The following is a 21,046-nucleotide window of genomic DNA, read 5'->3' as shown; positions in this document are numbered from 1 at the left end:
TATAATGTACACTGTATGTTTGGGCTTTTCAGCAATACAAAAATGAGGAAGGTATGAAGAAAGGTGTCGCCTTCCCGACATGCCTGTCGGTGAACAACTGCATCTGTCACTTCTCGCCGTCTCGCAACGATCCCGACTACGTGCTGAAAGAGAACGATGTTGTGAAGATTGACCTCGGAGCGCATATCGATGGGTTCATTGCAGTAGCGGCTCACACGATCGTGGTTGGTGCAACACCGGAGTTGAAGTGCAAAGGGAGAGCGGCCGATGCCGTGCTGGCAGCGTACTACGCCAGCCAAGCTGCGTTGCACCTGCTGAAGGACGGTACTGGCAATTATGCGATCACGGAGGCAGTGCAGAAGATTGCCTCCGCCTTCGATTGCAAACCGATCGAGGGCATGCTGAGCCACCAACTGAAGCAGTTTCGAATCGACGGGGAAAAAACCATTATCCAGAATCCATCGATTCCGCAAAAGAAGGAGCACGAGAAGTGCCAGATCGAGAAGTACGAAGTGTACGCCATGGATGTGCTGATCAGCACCGGCCAGGGACTTGGCAAGGAGCTGGATACAAAAGTGTCCATCTACAAAAAAACGGAAGAAAATTACCTGCTCAAGCTGAAATCATCCCGTGCGTTCTACGCTGAGGCAAGTAATTCCGCTTTTCATCTGCAAATGAAGGACATGCGAACGTATTGAGTGTGGCCTTAATGGCAGAGTGGTACGCCTCCTTTCTAGGAGAGAAGAAGATGCGGTGGTTCGAATCCCCCTTGCAGTCTTTCTCTTTGTGTTGTGCATTAGAATTTTTGTGTAATTGCCCAATGATGAAAACTAAGCGCTCGAGGGGAATGTTTAGGCAAATGGCTTACGCGTGTTCTTTGCTAAAATAATGTCAGACCAAATCAAATAAACCAGAGCTTGGTTCATGTACCTAGGGGAGAGGTGATAACAGGGGGGGCTCTATTACACCTTTCTGCACCTACTCCCCTTTACATTCCATTTTCTGATTGATTTAGGCGCTGATCCTTTCAGTTTAAGTTCGCGTGCTCGTCAGAAGCATATGCAGCCCCAATGAGTAGTATAAAGATTATGAGATCTGAGGGTACATGCAAAAATGTGACACCATGGCCATGTTACGATGCCACATGCAAGTTAGGTTTACAATAGTTTTTTTAATGCATTTATTTTGTTATGTTTGTTTCGCGTTACAGGTGAAAAAAAAGTACGGGCCAATGCCATTCAATCTGCGCAATTTCGAGGAGGAAGCAAAGGCCAAAATGGGCGTTACCGAGTGTGTAACGCACAAACTGGTGGAACCTTTCCAAGTATTATACGAAAAACATAGTAAGTTATATTGAAAAAAAAAAAAAATAATCTGCAAGGAGAATTGCGTACTGCTGTTTTAAAAAGTTTTGCGACCAGACACCTTGCTAGAGTATTCTCCACTGATCCTTTGAAACCTCTATTCGGATGTTCTGTGTGTTCATTCACATTAATTCGAATTGGTGATATTTCTTGATCCCGATATTTCAAGATTATAATTTAAGGCTCAGACAGCATTTCATATTCCAGGACTCTCTCTTATTTTGCGCCATGTTGTCGTTTCTAAACATGCTACTCGTACCTTTCTCCACCTTTTCAGATGAATTCGTTGCTCAGTTCAAATATACGGTCCTCATTTTGCCGAACGGTATACAAATTGTTACGGGCTACCCGTTCGATGCGACATGCTACGAGAGTGAGCACAGCGTTGAGGACGAGGAGATGAAGAAGCTGCTCGCCACGGACCTGGTTCTGGCGAACAAACATAACCCGTTGATCACTCTTCCCGATGCTTCAGGACTCGGAAAGGATAAGAAAAAGCGGCGCAAGAAAAACAAAAACAAGGCTGCAGCTGCTAGCGCCGATAAGGCGGAAGCGGACAACGAGAGTGGCGAAGATGAGGACGATGATGCCCCAACGAAGGCATAACAGCAGACCGATTGACTGTCTTTTCTCATCGATTACTCTTTGTACCGGATAAACACACTTGATGTCGACTCAATTAAAGTTTCATCGATCGGTGGAAACTCCCTTTGTTTTCTACAACCCATCAAACAAACTGCCTTCCTTCGCATGGGATTGCGATTGCGGTCGTGATCGTGTCTTAAAATAGCCTGTTGGCGCTCTTAGCGCCATCTCGCGGCGAACGACGTCTGCACGACCTTTCGAAATCGTGGTTTTCTTTGTGAACATTTCAATCCTTTAACTAAGATCGGAAGTAGTCTGCGTGTAGTAAATTATTTACTATTCCTGCATTAAGCGTAGTTTCTCTGTAGGGTTTCGATGTGTCAACCTAAACTTTGCTCTCCTTCGTAAACGTCCGAACTGACCTTGTGTTACTTCATTCAATTTTTCAATGTTGATGTTTTTTCGTTCACTTTTTAGCCGTTGTAAGCTAGTGTTTTTAAAACAATCCTTTGTTCGAAGCATGGAATGTGCAAGCCCCAACTTTGTCGCCCTACGTATGTTTACATTTGTTTACAATAAACTCTTTAGTACATTTCGTAAAAAACGCGGTATGCTTGATTGGCGATCGAAAACGAAACAGTAAACAGATTGACAGTGTACTTTTGTTCGGGTAACTACAAAACAGGGCAATACTTGAGTCCTTTACGATGGTCATATGTTCATATGCTGTAAACTTTTTATTAAATCGACAATGAAGTTGATTGTCGACAGAGAACTGTTTATTTTTTATCCTGCGGTGCTTCGACAGTAGGTGTTTGTGGCTGGGCATCCAGAACTTTCTTTACGGCATTCGATCCTTTCATCGCCAATTGTCCAGCGTAGCACGGGATCTTACGGATGAAGTGAATCGTGCTCTTCACGCCTTCATTGTAATAGTGTTTAGTAACAAAACACATCTCGCCGCTGGACGGAAGCGCTGGTACCTGAAATCGAACGCAAACATAAAGTCCCAAACTTTAAATTGTGTCTCCGCGTCCTACATCCATGGGAATTTGTTGTTTCAGCGACTGCACATGTGGCCGCAATGCGGCGGCGTAACGCTCGTAAACCTTTTCCGTGTTTTCATCCCAAATGCCTTCTTTTTTGGTGTAGTACACGGTACCGCCGGCTATACCAGTTTTAATAGCGAATCTGAAAAGTGAAGTCACAAAGTTTTCGTGTTATTCCTTACATTGTGTGCAGCCTCTGCCGTACATACCGAAGCATTTGATCAGCCGCAGCGTGACCCTGGCGATGAACCGACTGCGAATTTGATGCGAATTTTTCAAGTTCGCGAACGATTCGTTGTACTGTTTTTATTTTACGTAAGTTACGCAGAAAATCGCAGCTGTCTTGCTGTTTCGATGACATTAGATCGATGAAATAGGGTTAGCCAAACGAAACTATCATTCTATGAATATCGCGTGGACGACATAGTGACGAGATCGTCTTGTTGCAATATTTGGGACTTATAATAAATGTAATGCGTGTTCTGGCAGCATCCCTTCGCAGTGCTGATTAATGGAGAAACCGACGTAGCGTAATTCAGCTAATTTTTCATAATCTTTTCTTTGTTTACGTTCCCTCTAAGTGTTGAACGATACACTGCAAACACGGCTCATAAATGGGGTAACTGTCAAGCCATGATCCGTGTCATTTCTGTATCAAAGCTATTTTCGAGGTCTGTCTTTCGATTCAAGGTGTGGTTTTATTTTACCAAGAACTTTTGCATTTCTACCGAAGGAGCATTTCGTAGAGTTCCACTGAACTTACCAAAGAGAGCCTGATTTAGCGCGAGCCTATTAAGTGTAAACTAAAATGACCGGACGGCTACCAGCCTGTGTGATCGATGTAGGAACTGGGTATGTGTCATCGATGAGAACGATGGTCAATAAACAATCGATTGGCCGCGGTATCCAATACCCTAAAACGAGAGTGCTGCAAAATCTGTACGGCTTTGCAAAACTCGTTCAGTTTGCAGTGATCTAATTCCAACATGCCACCCCTGGTTGTCTTTTTATCTTATCACTAATCGGCCACCCTCTCGGTCTATCACACATACATACATCTTACAGCTACACCAAGCTTGGTTTCGCGGCGAACAAGGAACCTCAATTTATCATTCCTTCCGCAATTGCTATTAAGGAGTCGGCCAAAGTCGGTGACCAGAGTGCTCGGCGGGTTACCAAAGGGGTGGAAGATCTGGACTTTTTCATCGGGGATGAAGCGTTCGATGCCACGGGGTATTCGGTGAAGGTAGGCGTTGCGATGAATCACCGATGGCGGATGTGGCTAGCACTCTCCAATACATTCATTACAGTATCCGGTGCGCCATGGATTGGTCGAGGACTGGGACTTGATGGAGCGGTTTCTCGAGCAGTGCATCTTCAAATATTTGCGCGCCGAACCAGAGGACCATCACTTTCTGCTTACGGAGCCACCGCTCAACACGCCGGAAAACCGTGAATACACCGCCGAGATCATGTTCGAAACGTTCAACGTCCCGGGCCTTTACATTGCGGTACAGGCTGTGCTGGCGCTGGCCGCCAGCTGGGCCTCGCGTCCCGTGCAGGAGCGTACCTTAACGGGCATCGTAGTGGACAGTGGGGACGGCGTAACTCACGTCATTCCAGTCGCAGAAGGCTACGTGATTGGATCGTGCATCAAACACATTCCGATTGCGGGCCGCAACATTACCTCCTTCATCCAGAGCTTGCTGCGCGAGCGTGAAGTCGGCATACCGCCTGAGCAAAGTTTGGAAACGGCAAAAGCAATCAAGGAACGTTACTGTTACATCTGCCCGGACATTGCGAAAGAGTTTGCGAAGTACGATTCGGAACCAGCCAAGTGGATGCGCCATTACGAAGGCATAAATGCGATTACCAAGAATCCCTTCGGAGTGGACGTTGGATACGAGCGGTTCCTGGGACCCGAAATCTTTTTCCATCCGGAGTTTTCAAATCCGGACTTTACGACGCCCCTGTCGGAAATTGTCGATACGGTCATTCAAAATTGTCCAATCGATGTGCGGCGACCGCTGTACAACAACATCGTCCTTAGTGGCGGATCAACAATGTTCCGCGATTTCGGTACGTTTGGCGCGCAGTGCTGAACAAATGGAATGGTGTTTGAATTTATTTTCTGTTTTTTCATAGGTCGCAGATTGCAACGCGATATCAAGCGAAGTGTTGATGCACGTTTGAGAATCAGCGAGAATTTGAGTGAAGGAAGAATCAAGGTATTAATCGGCACAAAACCGACAACACAAACTAAGCCTAAATTTTCCATTTCAATGTCTCTCTGCAGCCTAAACCGATAGATGTTTCGGTTATCTCCCATCATATGCAACGATACGCGGTTTGGTTTGGTGGTAGCATGCTTGCTTCTACGGTAAGAACGGCAGGTCTTCTATCGAGGTCTTGCTCTCACAGACATGTAACGTCTATTTTCTTTCCAAACCCTGTCTATGCAGCCGGAGTTCTACCAGGTTTGCCACACCAAAGCCGCTTACGAGGAGTACGGGCCGGGCATCTGTCGTCACAATCCCGTTTTCGGTACCATGACATAGTTCAATTTGCTGCGAGAAACTAACAAAATGAGACACCATAACAAAACAAGGTGCACTTCCGGACATTATGTACCAAACTAATCTGCGATCCGTGGATTACTGAGTCCCAATTATTTTCCATTGATTCTTCAGTATTCTCAATGAGCTAACGAAAATTGCATCAGTCAGCTTTGTCGGCATTTGTTTGCCTTCAAGAGACCGACGAGGATAAAAATGTATTTTAAAACACGTAATGCAAGCAAAGTGTCAATAGCATAAATTTAAAGTTCAACTTATCTCTCGATCTTTCCTTTGTTGCACAAAACCCGTTGGTTACTTGATTAACCTACCGAAGGCGATTAACTAATGATGGAAAAAATAAAAAATAATAATTAAATATAGAATCAATTCGGTAATAAAATTACATGACTTGAAAACAAATTACATTACATTAAATTTAATTACTTGTTTTTCAGTGTGATCTCACTTAACTCATTTTTCGTTCTCACCTCACGATTTTTGAGTGTGAAGTGATGTCGAATCTTATCGTTTTCCAGTCAAAAGCAAAAAAGCGTATTGGTGTAGGTAGAATGAGTCCGTCAAAGAAGGCTTCAGAAGAGATTGCAAATGCGGTCACCATTTTCAGTGCACGGTCGTGTGTTGAGCCTAATTTTGGGTGAAAAAGTCGATGGGAAGTGTGTTTCCATAGTATTCAGTGGTCGTGTGAATGTGAGCTGAATTGAGTATTCGATTGTTCGGCCTTTTGCAACTTGCGAAGCACAGAGCAAGTGATATAAAAACACAGCGATTGGAACAGTACAGAAGGGTGGGCAACAACAGAAGCACTTCACATTTTCATCACATTGCCTCACCAATGTCGCCCACTGTCCGCTGCCTTATGATTCGCAATCGAAACCAGTGCCACGGAAAACAATAATGCAATAATGGATGCAGACTGTCGATATCTCGCTTGTTACTGTTACTGTGCGCTTGTTCACGAAACTGTGCCGCTTTGTCGAGGGTGCGTTTAGTGTGTGGCCGAGCAGAAGAAAAGGAAGAAACTAATAACAACCAAAACAAAAAACGTCGTCGTTGATCGTCTCGCAAATCATCGTCAGCATCGAAATTTTGCAACTATTTCATTAAGGTATGCGCGCGTTGTTTTCGCTTCTTTTGTTATCGCGCGTGGGTAATGTCCCATATTAATTGCCACCTGCCCTTGAAAAAGCTGTGCAAGTAAACTAAACATGATCCGACTTGAACATCGAAAGCGATTAACTTTCCAGTCTTAAACTCTCCATGCTTTTGTTTTCCATAAATACGCGAGAGTTTCGACGTGTTGCCGTGCTGCTAGTGGTCTATAAATCGACTTCTAAAGAATGCGCTCGAGAAGCTGAAGAGAGGAAGTTGAGAAATATCGAAAGTGCACGTCGGAGTTTGTCGAACATTCGCAATCAGATCCGATGGTGGTTGGAACATATATTTGATTTTTACAAGAAGAAGAAGAAGGGCATCATAGCGCACTAGACTAATGCAGCAACTCGAGCAACTTGTTTCAAAGAACATAATTGTTTCGGACCCTGAACAATGACTGTTGAATTGTGCTAGAAATATCGATATCTGCGATCAAACTGCACGTTTTTGTGTGCCCGTAACCCAAAAATCAATATGACCTGATGTGACGGTCGTGTAGGAGTAATCTTATCAATAAGCCTCTTCTCTGCCGCTATCGCACTTTTACGTTGTTACTGTGAAGTAATTTATCATTGCGTTTCTCCGCGTGCTGCAAACACCTTTCACCTCTCTTTACAAGGCTACGTATTGCACGGTAAAGAAGTAATTTTATTTCAAAGTTGGCACGTCTGTTGATCTACTCCAGTAGAATAAGTAAGTTACATCTTGGGGTTTCGAAGGTTTTGGTTTCGAAAACCGTCTCTGAGCAACGTGGAGCAGCTGCGGTGGCCTTCCCAAAAGACCCAGTGCCAATCTCGTTTCGAAATCAGCAAAAAGAGGTGAAAATTACCTAATTTATTTCGAAGCAAGTTGCCAACGGTTCGTGTTTTGGCTCCACCGTCTGTACTAAGCATTAAATGTCCATTGTTGAAGCATTAAATGAAACATATTGACAGGCCGGTTCAGAGTATTGGTAATTCGATGCACGGTGCTGTAGAAAATGATGTGAATTTGATCGATCCAAGTTGGTCCAAGGTCCACAAGAATGTATTTTGTGTGTTCTAGGCTGCAAATGTCTTAAAATTTTACTATAAGCTAGCATATGTGGAAACGATCAGGAGAAATTCACAGGGCAAACAATTTCGGAACAATTCATCCGCTCAACGCTTGTTGTAATATTAATAATAGTAGTTTTAGTTACTCCCAGCTATTCACCTTATCCATTCCTTTAAAAATGATGCGAATGAACTGCTATAAGTAGTAGTTATTACTTTCATTTAATCAACAAAATGTATACGTTGATTTCTATGCACACAACAACGTTGTAAAATATCGATCACCATTGGGTCAATGTACGTTAGCACCTAGTCCGACCTTTAATAATTAGGTTAACACTTCATTGGCGAATGGCGAATCATGGCATGCTAGCGTTGTTGTTTGTTAACATTTTGGTTTTTTATGCTGCGAAAATGTGCTTTGCTTTCTTGGGTAACATAGCAATTTAATGCTAATAATTCTTGTGGAAAATCATGATAAAAATAACATTCGATTTAATGGCCCATTGCGGTCATCATTATCAACACATCGGCTCGTCACGGTTCTTATTCGTTCCCTCTCTTCGCTGTTTCGACAAACAACTGAAAATGTAATAATATTGATTTTTTTTCAACAGAAATGTAATACAACAATTGGCTTGTCAGCTGGAGCAAAAGCAAGAAAGAAGACATCCATCATTTTCGATCAAGAAATCAAAAGGCGCACGCCAGATACCGGAAACTACCATTCAAGTGACATTCGAAAGCACAATACGCTGTTGTTCGAGCATTCAATGTTCAGAAGCCGGAGGATTGAATCCAAAGTTGTAGCTGACTGATTTTGGCAGGAGTGAAAAATCGTCCTCCAACTCGACACGACCAATGCTTCCCGCGGGCTCACATCTTTGTAGTACAAACTAACAATTGTTTGGTGAACACAGGGAATTCTCGTCTCCTGATGAATCCAAGATCCGTTTAAAAGCGGCTCAGAGCAAAAATAATACAACATAGCAAAACTATGGCCCCGAGTCAAAAAGTGACAAAAAAGTGGGAAATTTTTGCCGGCAGGAACAAGTTTTACTGCGACGGGTATCTGATGACGGCACCGAATTCGGGAGTGTTTTACTTTACGGTGATACTCATAACCGCTACAAGTGGACTATTTTTTGTCTTCGAGTAAGTTCATATCGATAAATGTTGCTTTGCAGTAGTTTAGTTAACGTATTCGTGCCTTCTCTTCCTTTCCGCTAGCTGTCCATTCCTTGCGCAACGGATAACACCTGCGATACCCATCATAGGCGGTATACTGTTTGTCTTCACGCTGAGTGCCCTCTTTAGGACGGCATTCAGTGACCCGGGCATCATTCCACGTGCTTCCCAGGATGAGGCGGCCTACATCGAGAAGCAAATCGAGGTGCCGAACTCGCTGAACAGCCCCACTTATCGTCCACCACCCCGCACGAAAGAGGTGTTCGTGAAGGGTCAAACGGTGAAGCTGAAATATTGTTTCACGTGCAAAATCTTCCGACCACCACGGGCCTCACATTGCAGCCTATGTGATAATTGCGTCGATCGTTTCGATCATCACTGTCCGTGGGTGCGTAGAGGACGAGGATTCGGATTAGAACTTTTCAACAGTAAAATGTGTAGCGAACTATCCCTAAAATCCTCATCTCTTATTTTAGGTGGGCAACTGTGTCGGTAAGCGAAACTATCGATTCTTCTATATGTTTATCGTCTCTCTGGCGTTCCTAGCAGTATTCATATTTTCCTGCACAACGACCCATGTAGTAATGTGTAAGTATCTCCGTGTATTTGCATGGAAAACTATAGTCCGCACAAAGCTGAATCTCTTCCGCCCGCGGGCCACTTTTTCAGTATTGAAGGAAGATAATCAGTTTATTGACGTTGTCAAGCGGACTCCTTCCAGTGTGATAATAGCCGTAATATGTTTCTGTTCCGTGTGGTCTGTCATCGGTTTGGCCGGTTTTCACACTTATCTTACGACGAGTGATCAAACAACGAATGAAGATGTTTGTATTTAGCTCGCTGCAACAGACCTTTCCTAAGGTTAATATTTTCTAATGGATTTGTTTTCGGTTTCCAGATCAAAGGATCGTTTAGCTCCAAAGGAGGTCAGCAATCCATCAATCCTTACTCACAAGGCAACATTTGCCTAAATTGTTTTCACATACTTTGCGGTCCCATTACGCCATCCTTGATTGACAGGTAAGGAGTTTAGTCACGATATTTGCCAACTGGAGAGACGGACCAAAACATTTCTTCAACCATTTCAGACGAGGAGTCGTTACGGACGAGTATCGCACGCAAATGCAAGCCACTGACAAGTACAACAGTGCTACCGTGCCGCCATTGGTCGTGATGCAACCGGCAATGGACACGCTCAATAAACATTATAGTTTAGATGTAAGTACAAAACTATCCACGAAAGGGTAAGGCTGACCGACGTCAACCAACTGAACTTGAATTTGGTATAACTTTTTTCTTCGGACGTTGGTTCGTAGAAAACTGTTTTTTTTTCTTTAGGATCCTTGATAACGAGTCAGTTATATCGAGTTGGATCCACATTAATTGTTTAAAAACGAAATTTAGTGAATCAAACATTTGTCTTTTTCTTTCTTGTTTCAGCATGAACTCCAAAATGCGGCCAATGGAACTGGCGGTGGCGTGTATCGTCAGCGCAGCTGCGATAACTTACAAAATGGTAAGTCGCCATCATCTCCCGCTAGTAGCGGCGCTACATATTTAAACAATCTGAACCTAATTAACGCAAGCAAAGCGAGTACTAAAATTAACACTAACCAACCACTGAACCATCTGCAATTATCATCACAATCTCCATCACAATGTAATAATTTATCCTTGTCTTACGTGAACCTCTCGCCAAAACAACCGCAACTGTACCATTCCGCAACTTGCAATCTTCTTACTCTTTCGAATAACACTTCTACGTTCTCCGACAACGCGTCCTTTCGTAACAATGCACATCATAACCACAACTACCACCAACAACAACAACTTCTGCAACCGTCTAATAATTTGCCAATCGGAAACGATACGATCGAACGGGAAACGGCTAACGAAAATGCTTCCCTGTTCGGGGATGGCATCGATTGTTCCCGCGCGGTTTACGATAACGTGTCGCTGCATTCGTTGTGCGTTCCAAACCACCACAACCTGTCCGCCGGATCAGTGCCGATACCGTCGAACTTTCAGTATTTTGCTCCCCAATCGAACTACAATACGGGTAGCGTTAGTCGTAGCAGCAACTATTGCTACAGCGACCAGAGTCAGTTGTTGGGTTCATCGCACGGCGGGGGAATGTCACCGTCGCAGATTTCGGCCCCGTTGCTGGGAGGTGGTGTGTCGATTCCGCTACTAAAAAGTCAGTCGGATTTCTTGCAACATCCTCATCATTCGTTAGCACCGATGCAGCGAAGCGGTGGCGGAACCGTTGGAAGTAGTTGGACGGCTCACTTGCAACAGCAAACGCAACATCAACCACTGCACATGAATCTCAATGTGACACTGCCTCGATATCCGTATCATCGAAATCGGGCAATCGGTGCACGGAAATCTTCACACGATTTGCAATATCCACTTCAGCAGCAACATCTACTTCCACACGATCCGACGGGCACAAAGTTATCCGGATACTATAACGCCACCGGTTACGGTACTGCTGCGTACTGTGACAGTGCATCGCATCTGAGCGTAACAGGAGGCAGTAGCAACAATAGCTTGAACAATCACTTCCATGCTGGTCCGATTCCCTACACTAACGGTCTAATGCTGGCAAAGGACACTTCGTCGGCATCTTCCTCGTCGACGGCCTCATCGTCTTCGGCGTCTTCGTCGACTGCAACCATATCATCGAACACGACCTCAGCTACTTCGTCACTCGATCGACGCTGCGGCAATGGCCTGCTACCGTCCGGTTCCGGCTCCGGTTCATATCTGGCCAGCTACGATACGATTACGCTCTCCGATCAGCACACGATCGGATCCTCCGTACCGCACACTTGCCCGAGTAGCCCACGGACGATGCGATGCAGCAGCCCGAGTTGTCAGAGCGAACTGGATCCAATGCTCCACCCGAAGGTGGCTGGAGTGACCAAACGCTCCGGTAGCTTTCATCGCCACCGGCACCATCACCAAGCTGATACCGGGGGCCAGCTGTACGGTGGGAAGTTTTACAAGAAAACAAACTATCAAGTAAAATCATCTCAATCTACGCCGCCGCTGGCACTCGCTTCACCATTGGCATCGGGTGCAGGAGCGGCTGGCACCAATCCGATATCGCCGGCTCTGTCGTTCAGTCAGTTCAGTCCCAGTTTCTGGAGTGCTAATACGTGCGTGTCGAGCAACCGGAGCAGTATGTTGAGCACCACGTCGACCCTTGGTGGTGTCACGGCTAATAGTGGCACCACCGCAACACCATACGGCGAATGTATCAATATGTCCACCGGTGGTGGAGGATCGTCGGCTGCGACATCCGTCGAGGTTGGGAATGAGAATGGCGGGCCAGTGGCGTATCATAAATACGACGACGCAAACAAAACGCCCGGGGTCGGTGGCAGCAGCAACAACAATGGTCCCAGTGCCGGAAGCAGTCCGTACGTACAGCGGCGTGGCGGAAGCGAGAAGCGCTTCTCAAACGTTTTCGAGTATCAGTTTAACAATTTCGACCTAAACTCGATACACGAGGATGCTACGAACGAAACCTAGCATATACTACATTTTTAGTTTTGTAATTTTTTATAATTTTCTACGTCAATCCTTCTCGATCTCGATCTCGTCACAATAGCCACACAACACCATTATTTCCGCTTCCAGTTCCTACCACACTAGCCACAGGCCACAGCACAGGTTTTTGCCCTATACAAACAAGGAAATATTATCTCTTTTGTGCTAACAATTTTGCATCGTCTTCGCGCAGCGAGTTGGTAACAAAATTGGGTTTCGTTTGCATATCTTTCGTTTGCTTTGCATAGTAATACGATACGTTTGGCCATTGCATGAATGAATGCTTATTTTGTGCTGACCTTTGGCGCTGACAATGGATAATGGCTTTGAGTTAGGGCAAAGATGTTTTTGTTTCAAACTTGATTGTTCTACAAGCTTGTCATCAGCATCGATCTTGAGATGTTGTAATTTACTTATTCGATTAACGGGTCTTCTATGGCCTATCCCTGAAATCAACGCTGGGAATACAAGTGCATTGGTCACGATAATGGGTAGTCGGTAAATCGATGAGGGTCAAGAACTGGTCAAGAGCAAGGGCCAATTCTGTCCAACGGTGGTCCTAATCGGTGGGCCCTCCCGTTGTGATGATGATACTGAACCATGCGCTGAGCGGGTTGGTGTTTAGTAAGGTGTTTGATCAACCCATCGTCTGCTTGAGAGCGGTTCAATCTCTGACGGAGGAACGAATTCGAAAATGGAACGTGTCACGTGTGGGTGGACTCGATCCCGATATACATGACTCAATTGTTGTTGCATTCAACTATTTTTTCCCAGGGATGCAATCCAAAGAAAATGGCCAAATTTTTTAATATGCCAACATTCTGGAACGGAATCACGGAAGAATCTCATAGTTCATGGTTACCATACGACCCCCTGAAAAGGGTCTACATAATGTTTCATGTACGAAATACACTAACTAAAAAAATTACAAAATTTCTAAAAATGTACTAATTAGTCCATCATCGTTCGAGCATTCTTGACTCCCTTGCCGTTGCTGCAGTAGTGCCACAATACTTTGCTCATAGCGCATTGTCTTAAGGTCCGCTGAAAGTAGTGTCCAACAGCTATAGTGCCGGAATAGACGCAGGTCGCTATGTAAGCCAGATTGCCAATTGCCACAAGCGTTTCAGTGGATTATGTTTTCGTTGCTTGTTTGCTACATTCGTTTGTTTTGTTTTCGACACGGCCATTTTCCAAGAAAAAAAACAATTTCTAAAAACAACACATAGAGCAAAGGAAGGTGTTTCAAAACGAAATTGAACGGAATCCTTACAGGTAATGAAAAATGGTAGAAAGTTTATTGTTATGCATGATGTGATAAACGAAGGTTTTCCACGTCCCTAGGACGTTCTGAGTCAGGAAGCCTAAAAGGCTTGGGTGAATCGCGCGAATGGCTAAATAAACCACTGAATAAGAGAGCTAATAACCATATGAAGTAAATGCTGACCACAAAGAAGATTTTCTGAAAGTCTCCCATTGGCGTTCATAGTTTGTCGTCAACAATAAAGATATGGTTGTGTTATAAAGTTACCTAAACAGTAATGCCATAAGAAAAACAATCCTAAAGAGGAGGTTCTTTAGGTTTGTGCTCGTTTTCACGTGTTAACAACATTTTGACACTTTTTTAATAGTTTACATGAAAACGCAACGTTTACTTATCGTACAGTTGAGGAGCCGCAGGTATCGAGCAATCTTCCCGTGCGAAGAAATTATTCAATTTGGAATCATTAGCTCTTGATATCTACAAGGAAGATAGTAAGTTTGTCATTCCCTGCAAACGATATTTTAAAAAACCCATGGACATTATTTACCGTCGAATCAACGATAAGCTATGCAGATAATTGTTGTTAATTGATTGTTTGTGGTTTCTTAATGAAAGTGCATTCTTTGCTGTATTGTAAACTTCAAAATAAACTAATAACCATTCACTTGAGTTAGATTGAAGAAATTTACTCATTTCAGTCAGAGCGAGATAAACATTTAAGCAGATACTTTGTACGCAGTCGTTGTTGTTGGAACAGTGGGGAGCTTTGAGCCCAGGCCCATTCTTAATACTTTTCTCTAATTCTACAACTTTTATTTGCTCCGAGTCCCGTAAGAGATGGTGCACATCTCGCGGTTTAACACACGTTAGGCGCTCTAGGTGGTGGTGGGTGAGTTTAACGATATTTAATCATATTACCCTTTCGCCGACACACTTCAGTATTTTAAAGTAATATTTATTCAGTTTTTTACTTTCGTATCTTTCCAAATTCTTATCTCTCTCGCTCTCTCTCGTTTGCTTTACTTAACGACCTGACCTTTCCCTATAAATTGCCCCACTGACTGATAGTGACTTTGGGAACTCGGACTTTTACTTTCTGAGAGGCGCAGTATGCATCCTAATGTCTGCGATCTTTACTCTGTTCTTCTTGCCCTTAAATCAATCCTTTTCTCCCCATAGCTGCTTGCTTGTAGCCAATGTTTTGCGTTTTGCTCTGATGTCGATGTTTAATGTTAATTTGGGTTACACAATTGGGTGTTTCGGTTACCGTTCTTGTGTAGCCTTTCCAGTCTTAAACGGTCTACTGCTGAAATAAATTGTTCTCGTTTCTAATAACCCATTTGAAATAAACAAGGTTGTACCTCGAGCGCAAAGAAACATTATTCAAAACTGATGGAGCAAAGGGTTGTGATTATATTTGCACATTTTAGTGTAAAATGCACTTTTAAACATTTTTAACAACACACCACAGAAAGTTTGTAAACTAAATATTGGACATTAAATTAAAATAACTAAATCAACGCTGATAATGCTGTATATAACCAATGATATCGACAAATATTTTTATCATATTTAAATGATCCACGAAAGCTACATTCTTTTTATTTTGGAACATTTTCATACTTCATCCATTCTGCACATTATGCTACGGATGAAACTAAACACTAGACTCACGTTTCGTTGATCTTTAGTTTAGTCTGCCTCGTCATTTGTTAGCAAACCGTTGCGCATTATACTTGTTCTGCATCCAGTCGAAAGTTGCATCTCGTGTTTTATAGATTTTTCATTTCAACTAGTTATCACAAGCATATTGTACTACCTGAACTATCAATTGCTATCCAAATTTAAAAAAAAATGAAAACAGTTTTGTTTCTAAATGCTTGGGCTCGTCATTATAGAATGATACTAACTTTGCTCTTTTCGTATTTCATTTCTAATGCAGGAAAGTCCAACAGTGTAGCTCACCTGGTGGAGAATGAAGCACCACTGTCTACGACGGGCAACGTGTCGGCGATAGAAGATACGACCACCACCACCATCCTGCTAGATGAAGATGGAATTGAACTAGAACCAACGACCCTGACCGACGGACCGCACATTGGTTCGCCGGATGACGGAAGCAACCAGCTAACCGGTAGCTACACGAATCTATTCCGTGACTCATCGCTCGGAGTGCCCGGTGGTGGTCCCGGACCGGTGACTTCGCACAGTGCCAGCAAGCTGCATTACGGTAGCCTGCTGATGAACGATTGTGACAAAATTCAGAGCGCCGACGAAATCATTAACGTTAGCGAGTTGATGATGGTATGCAGCGTCAGTGGGCACGAGAATGTCTACAGTAACATCCCGCCAGCCCAGGTGTCACCGTCCGGGTCAGCGGTTGGGCTTTTGTCGCCCAAACGAACCAGTCAGGGAAGCAGTAATTTATCGGGGGTCGAGCTCTCGGTTGGAAACGGTGGTACACATCAGCACCATCACCAGCACGTCTACTCCAACGTGAGCGGTGCGGCCGGAATAGGTGCGAGCGTTGTTCTGGATTTTCAGCCCCCGGCAAGTAGTTTGGTGGGCGCCAGCTCTCACCAATTAACGAGCGGAACACAGCACCTTCCCAAGCATTCGTCAAGCGGAAACCATCCGTCAATCGAGCAACCGCTGACTGATCCCGCACTCTTGCTTAGTTCCTCGTTCATTGGCAACGATCTCGATCTCGACGATCCGGTGTTAAGCAGTGCGTTCGCCACACCAAAAGCGGCGCCGTCCTCGGGGAAAACGCAACCTTCTGAACGAGCGTCGCACGCACCGCTACAGGCACTGAAAACGTCGCAACCGATCACTACGATCGAAATGAAGAATGTCATCAAAATGCTAGATCCGAACGCGATCATTCAACAGTCAGCAAACGGAATGGGAATCGTACCGACGAGCAGCGCCACCACATCGACGACGGCGCAAAATGCGACGATCAACAGCAACGTCAACGACGGGGACGGTTCCCCCCGGTTCATTTCACCCAGTGCCAGTCGGATGCGATTGCTGCAAGAATCGACTATGATCGACACGGCGCTCGATCTCGATAGCTTGGACGGATCAATTGGCAACCATTCACAGTCTTGTCTCGTAAAGACAGCGATCGTATAGAAAGTCCCTATCGGTCGCAGGCAGCACGTTCACAACATTCTTATAAGACACTGTTCTGGTTGGTTCAAACACACAAGCTTCAAGCGTGCTCGGCAGGGAAAAAGTGTAAATAGATCATGCATCCTTAGGAAAATCTCAGAGAAAAGAGCATTTTGCCGCCCGCAAAGAACGAGAAATGGCTGATACGCCGAAATGAGATAAAACGACTAGTAGAACCGAAGTACAACGATTGGGATACGGACGATACCGGCGGCAGCTGAAATGGTGGACAAAATCACCGAACCAATGTAGCAATGAACAGGTTGAAAACAAAACACAAATACTGGCAGCATTCGTTCTTAAAGGTGTCATTTTCAGTCAGTAAATATATTGAACTCCCAGACGATTTAACCCTTCGTCCGGGGGTGGTGATACTAAAAACAACGACTCTTTTGCGTTTGAATAAAACACTTTGGAACAACAGATGTACATTAGGTTTGCTGGAAATTTACTACTGCACTCCAATAGACTAAAATCGAAGCGGGAAATGAGAACATTGTTGCAATGCGTTGAAGTTTGTTGAAATTAGTAAACACTTGTGCGTGTTTCTATTGTTACTGAGCGGAATGATTTTGAACCGAAAGTGAGTGAAGAATGTAGACGTCTCTGTATTCGATAGCAATTATAATAAAGAGAACTATACAAACCGAAATCACCAATGGGCTGATTGCGACTTTAGACGACAGTAAGACACGCAGGATGTAGATATGATGTGGTTTATTCCGAACATTATTCTTTGTTACGTAATTGACACTTCACTGTTGAACTGCCTCTACATGCATCATCCTTACAGTCTATTGACCGCGATCTGGCTATGTTGAAGTTACATTCCTTCGCATTATTGTCGTCCAAAATCTTACGCTTAAACAATCGCGTTTACATGGTTCAACTAAACCTCACAATATTTTCCAAAGTTCGCTCGTGTTTGCCAATTTCCGTCTGCAAATTCTTCACTTGAAGACTGAGCTACTTGCTTCATTGCAATACAATCTTCCACATCTTGACTTCGTGGTTTAGCTGCTGTCGCATTTCTCACATCCGATATACAATTTTATACAACTCGTCCTTCTTTACGACACTTTAGGTTTCAATATCCTAGCGTTGGCCAACGCTTAAGCCTAAGGGGGCTGTTTGAGTGATTCGTCGTTGCGATTACCAACTACATTACATTCTACAAGAATTCAGCCTGGAGTAGCACTGACAGGTTTTAAGTATGCTTTCTTACATCAATGCGTGTCTAAGATTCATTTTGCTTTCTACACACCGTTGCTTGTTTTGCATAATCCTAACACATTGCAGAATGTAGCTAAAATATAGCGATGTCGATTATCCTATTGTGCTGGATATGCGAGAAACAATAATAATAATCATAATAGTAGTAATAATAAGTTACGGTTACCTGTAACCAGTTCCTTTGAGAGCGTCGATGGTGGCAGCAGATGTAGTGCAAATAATATATTTTCCGCGTTCAAGCGTCCATTTCTTACTTTTAAATTAGACTTCCTGAGACTTGTTTATCCATTCGCATTCGGTATCGGACAAGATATCACTGGGATCGTGTCGTATGCTAGGTAGTTCAGTTTAATTAATTTAAAAACAAACGGCTAAACGTAATTATGTGTTGAGCGCGCTGAATAACGATTGTAGGCGCAGCCCCATCTAAAGAGAGACCAATCTTCTGTGTCAAGCTGCTGCTGCTCGGTAAGCACTCTTGTTTCGCAGTTTAAAGTACTACACTGTCACGCCCGGCACCTAAACCTGACGAGAGTCTTTTGGCTGCTACGTTGTTTGATGAAGTAAAGTTATCCAATAACAAGGCATTTTTCGAGCGGTGCTGCTTAAACATTATGCGTCGCGTGCTGGCAAAGGCGTGAGGGGCGATTTAGGGACTGCTACTATCAGTGGTTCAAGATGAGCACCATTTCGTCGTAGATGGCAAAGTAGAAAGCAGACATGAAGCACGCCTTCAGCAGCGCCGGATAGAGGCCCTTGTACAGCCCGATGAAGCCCTCCTGCCGGGCGATGCTGTACAAACAGTGGAACATATTATCACACACAAAGTGGCGGCCGAACGTCTGGCGACTTTTGGCAAACCCCTGTATCTGTAGCCGCTTCTTGGCCAGATCGAGGGGGTACACTAGTAGCTTGGTGCAGATGCCGGCCAGCCCACCGCAGATAAACAGCTCGATGGCGGGCAGCGTCTCGCTCGTGCTTATATTAAAATACTGTCGAAACATGCTGCCAAAGATGTTGTAGAACATAAACTGGCCGCCGGTGAGCGGTGCTATCTGCAGTACGCTTGGCCCCAGGCCCCGGTACAGACCGCGGACACCCTCGTGCAGGTAGATAAGCTTCAGTCCCTGCACCGAGCTGCGATAGCCTCGGCCCGGGTCTTGCGATATCAGTCTCGTGCGCACCACATCTAACGGTAACGTAATCACGGTGGCGACCGTGCCGCTCGCGGCGCCGGAGATAAAGTTGCGCACGTTATGGTGCCGCTCGAACACGTCGATCGTGCGCATCACATGGTTGAAACGCTCGTAGGACGAAAACTGTGCCATCCCGTAGATGATGGACAGAACCTGGGCCGGGTTGTGGCCCTTCCAGAAAGCGCGCAGCCCCTCCTCGCGGTACACGAGGCGAGTCGATTGCGCTATGGTGCGGTACTTGGACGTCACGTGCTGTTCGCTCAGCGGTTCCACCTGAAGCTGGAAGCGTATTTTCAGCACGTCGAGCGGCTGGCAAATGAAGCGAGTAATGCACCCGGCAGCGCCTCCCGCGATGCCCGAGTTGGAAGACGTTTCGTTCTTTTCGCGATCCATATTTTCACGTGTTGCCACACAGCAGCCGGCTGCACAGGATCCCAGTGGGCTGCCCTCAATGCATTCGTTCAGTCTAAATGGAGGCCGTTTCCGGGGAAGTCAGAGCAGCGCCCACCGCCGAACTTCGCACTCTGCATGAGAATGTCCCGCGTAAGACGATAGTATGCTCGCGTGGAACGCTGGAACGCGGTTCGGACGGAATTTCTCACCTCACCTTGGCTGGTCCCGGTCGTGGGTGTTATATCACCATCGAAAACCGACGACTGGCCGAGCTCACTACCACTTTTCGCTGTCGCACGCTGCGCTTACCGGCGAGATGGTTAGCACCACGAGCAACGTTACACTGCCGACGAAGCGCCAACACAGCGACAGCAGGAGCCGAGGAAACACAGCTGATCGTCGTTCCATTTCCACAACATCCACGTTCAAGGTTGTACCATCGTGGCTTCCGCCTTCGGTGACGAAGCAGCGCGAACGGAGGTCACGTTCTCAAGCGTTTTGGTACCTTCGCCCTGTGTTGCGGGGGTTTTGGGTGCCCCACTGCCCTCCTCTGCTCGCGGCCCAAATTTGAAGGAGATGCGCATTCACTTGCCGCGACAAAGTTGTGTCGTGAAACACTTTGAAAGGCGACCGAAACGAATCGATCCGAATACGAGAAAGTGCGCTCTGACACTGTTAACACGAATTACGTTTGATCGCGATTCTTTCTGGGACCGTCATCTGCCAGCCCTTGGTTACGTGCGACGATTTGAAAAACAAAAACACACCACCAAGCAAGCCAACCATGTGCGTGGCTATTTATAGTTCGTGTTGATTTGCAGGGTTTTGCGTGAGTGCGTGACACACAAAGCTAACCGGCACCGCGCACGAAACAGGGCCTGCGGCGTAAACAAACTCTCCGAAGATTGCTGAAGACCTTATTCGTCGTTGACGGATCCACGGGCACCGCCACTGTGACAACTCGCACGTGCGCCACCTTGAATCCTTTAGTTTCTCCCACTTTCACAGTAAAACAAGGTCGCAAGGCCCATTCACCACGGCACAGGCATTCGGTCGAGCGACAACAACGAACGGTTGTTTCGGAGCGGCAATCGGCGCGAGTGAGAGCAGCCTTGTTTACGTTTTGCAACATGACAGCAGGTGTCACTTTTCTGAACGAAGAATTTGGCTGGTTTTCAACGAAGAAAACAACGGAACTCGATAAGAATTTAAGTTCGACCCCGAAAGAACAATTACAAACCAAACCAAACAATTATTTACCAAGTTTTTTTTTA

The 21,046-nt window shown here is 45.1% G+C and overlaps 5 protein-coding genes across 7 annotated transcripts in view; 3 read left to right on the top strand and 2 right to left on the bottom strand.

The window, feature by feature from the left end:
* Positions 1-2,581, top strand: part of LOC131206118 (proliferation-associated protein 2G4) — a 4,049-nt gene extending 1,468 nt beyond the window's left edge. The window contains exons 3-5 of the mRNA XM_058198529.1: positions 33-647; positions 1,211-1,343; positions 1,642-2,581. Coding sequence (XP_058054512.1) covers positions 33-647; positions 1,211-1,343; positions 1,642-1,970 — 1,077 coding nt within the window. The 3' untranslated portion in view covers positions 1,971-2,581. The remainder of the gene's footprint in view (positions 1-32; positions 648-1,210; positions 1,344-1,641) is intronic.
* An 86-nt stretch (positions 2,582-2,667) lies between these two features.
* On the bottom strand, positions 2,668-3,344 carry LOC131206120 (MICOS complex subunit MIC13 homolog QIL1-like). Its single transcript, XM_058198531.1, has 3 exons — positions 3,208-3,344; positions 2,990-3,140; positions 2,668-2,932 (listed from the first exon to the last, which is right to left on the bottom strand). The coding sequence occupies exons 1-3, from the start codon at positions 3,213-3,215 to the stop codon at positions 2,729-2,731; spliced, it is 363 nt and encodes a 120-aa protein (XP_058054514.1). The 5' UTR covers positions 3,216-3,344; the 3' UTR covers positions 2,668-2,728.
* A 315-nt stretch (positions 3,345-3,659) lies between these two features.
* On the top strand, positions 3,660-5,902 carry LOC131206119 (actin-related protein 3). Its single transcript, XM_058198530.1, has 6 exons — positions 3,660-3,850; positions 4,064-4,244; positions 4,309-5,077; positions 5,144-5,226; positions 5,295-5,378; positions 5,461-5,902. Exons 1-6 carry the CDS (start codon positions 3,807-3,809, stop codon positions 5,554-5,556), a joined length of 1,257 nt encoding a protein of 418 aa, XP_058054513.1. The 5' UTR covers positions 3,660-3,806; the 3' UTR covers positions 5,557-5,902.
* A 277-nt stretch (positions 5,903-6,179) lies between these two features.
* On the top strand, positions 6,180-17,565 carry LOC131206290 (palmitoyltransferase app). 2 transcript variants are annotated; one of them, XM_058198793.1, is made up of 10 exons: positions 6,180-6,682; positions 8,381-8,918; positions 8,994-9,339; positions 9,428-9,539; positions 9,621-9,775; positions 9,850-9,971; positions 10,040-10,169; positions 10,392-10,467; positions 10,957-12,379; positions 15,716-15,891. In XM_058198793.1, the coding sequence occupies exons 2-10, from the start codon at positions 8,761-8,763 to the stop codon at positions 15,750-15,752; spliced, it is 2,559 nt and encodes an 852-aa protein (XP_058054776.1). In that variant the 5' UTR covers positions 6,180-6,682; positions 8,381-8,760; the 3' UTR covers positions 15,753-15,891. The 2 variants fall into 2 exon arrangements, with proteins under 2 accessions (XP_058054776.1, XP_058054777.1); XM_058198794.1 differs by lacking the exon at positions 10,957-12,379 and having other exon boundaries at positions 15,716-17,565.
* Positions 17,566-17,662: 97 nt separating this feature from the next.
* LOC131206040 (mitochondrial thiamine pyrophosphate carrier-like) lies at positions 17,663-20,760 on the bottom strand. 2 transcript variants are annotated; one of them, XM_058198408.1, is made up of 2 exons: positions 19,982-20,760; positions 17,663-19,903 (listed from the first exon to the last, which is right to left on the bottom strand). In XM_058198408.1, exon 2 carries the CDS (start codon positions 19,770-19,772, stop codon positions 18,849-18,851), a length of 924 nt encoding a protein of 307 aa, XP_058054391.1. In that variant the 5' UTR covers positions 19,773-19,903; positions 19,982-20,760; the 3' UTR covers positions 17,663-18,848. The 2 variants fall into 2 exon arrangements, with proteins under 2 accessions (XP_058054391.1, XP_058054401.1); XM_058198418.1 differs by having other exon boundaries at positions 19,987-20,760.
* Between the last annotated feature and the right edge of the window lie 286 nt (positions 20,761-21,046).

Source organism: Anopheles bellator, chromosome 1 (assembly GCF_943735745.2).
Source record: "Anopheles bellator chromosome 1, idAnoBellAS_SP24_06.2, whole genome shotgun sequence".
NCBI lineage: Eukaryota > Metazoa > Arthropoda > Insecta > Diptera > Culicidae > Anopheles > Anopheles bellator.
Note: the sequence above shows the minus strand (reverse complement) of the source record. Positions and strands in the feature narration are given on the sequence as shown.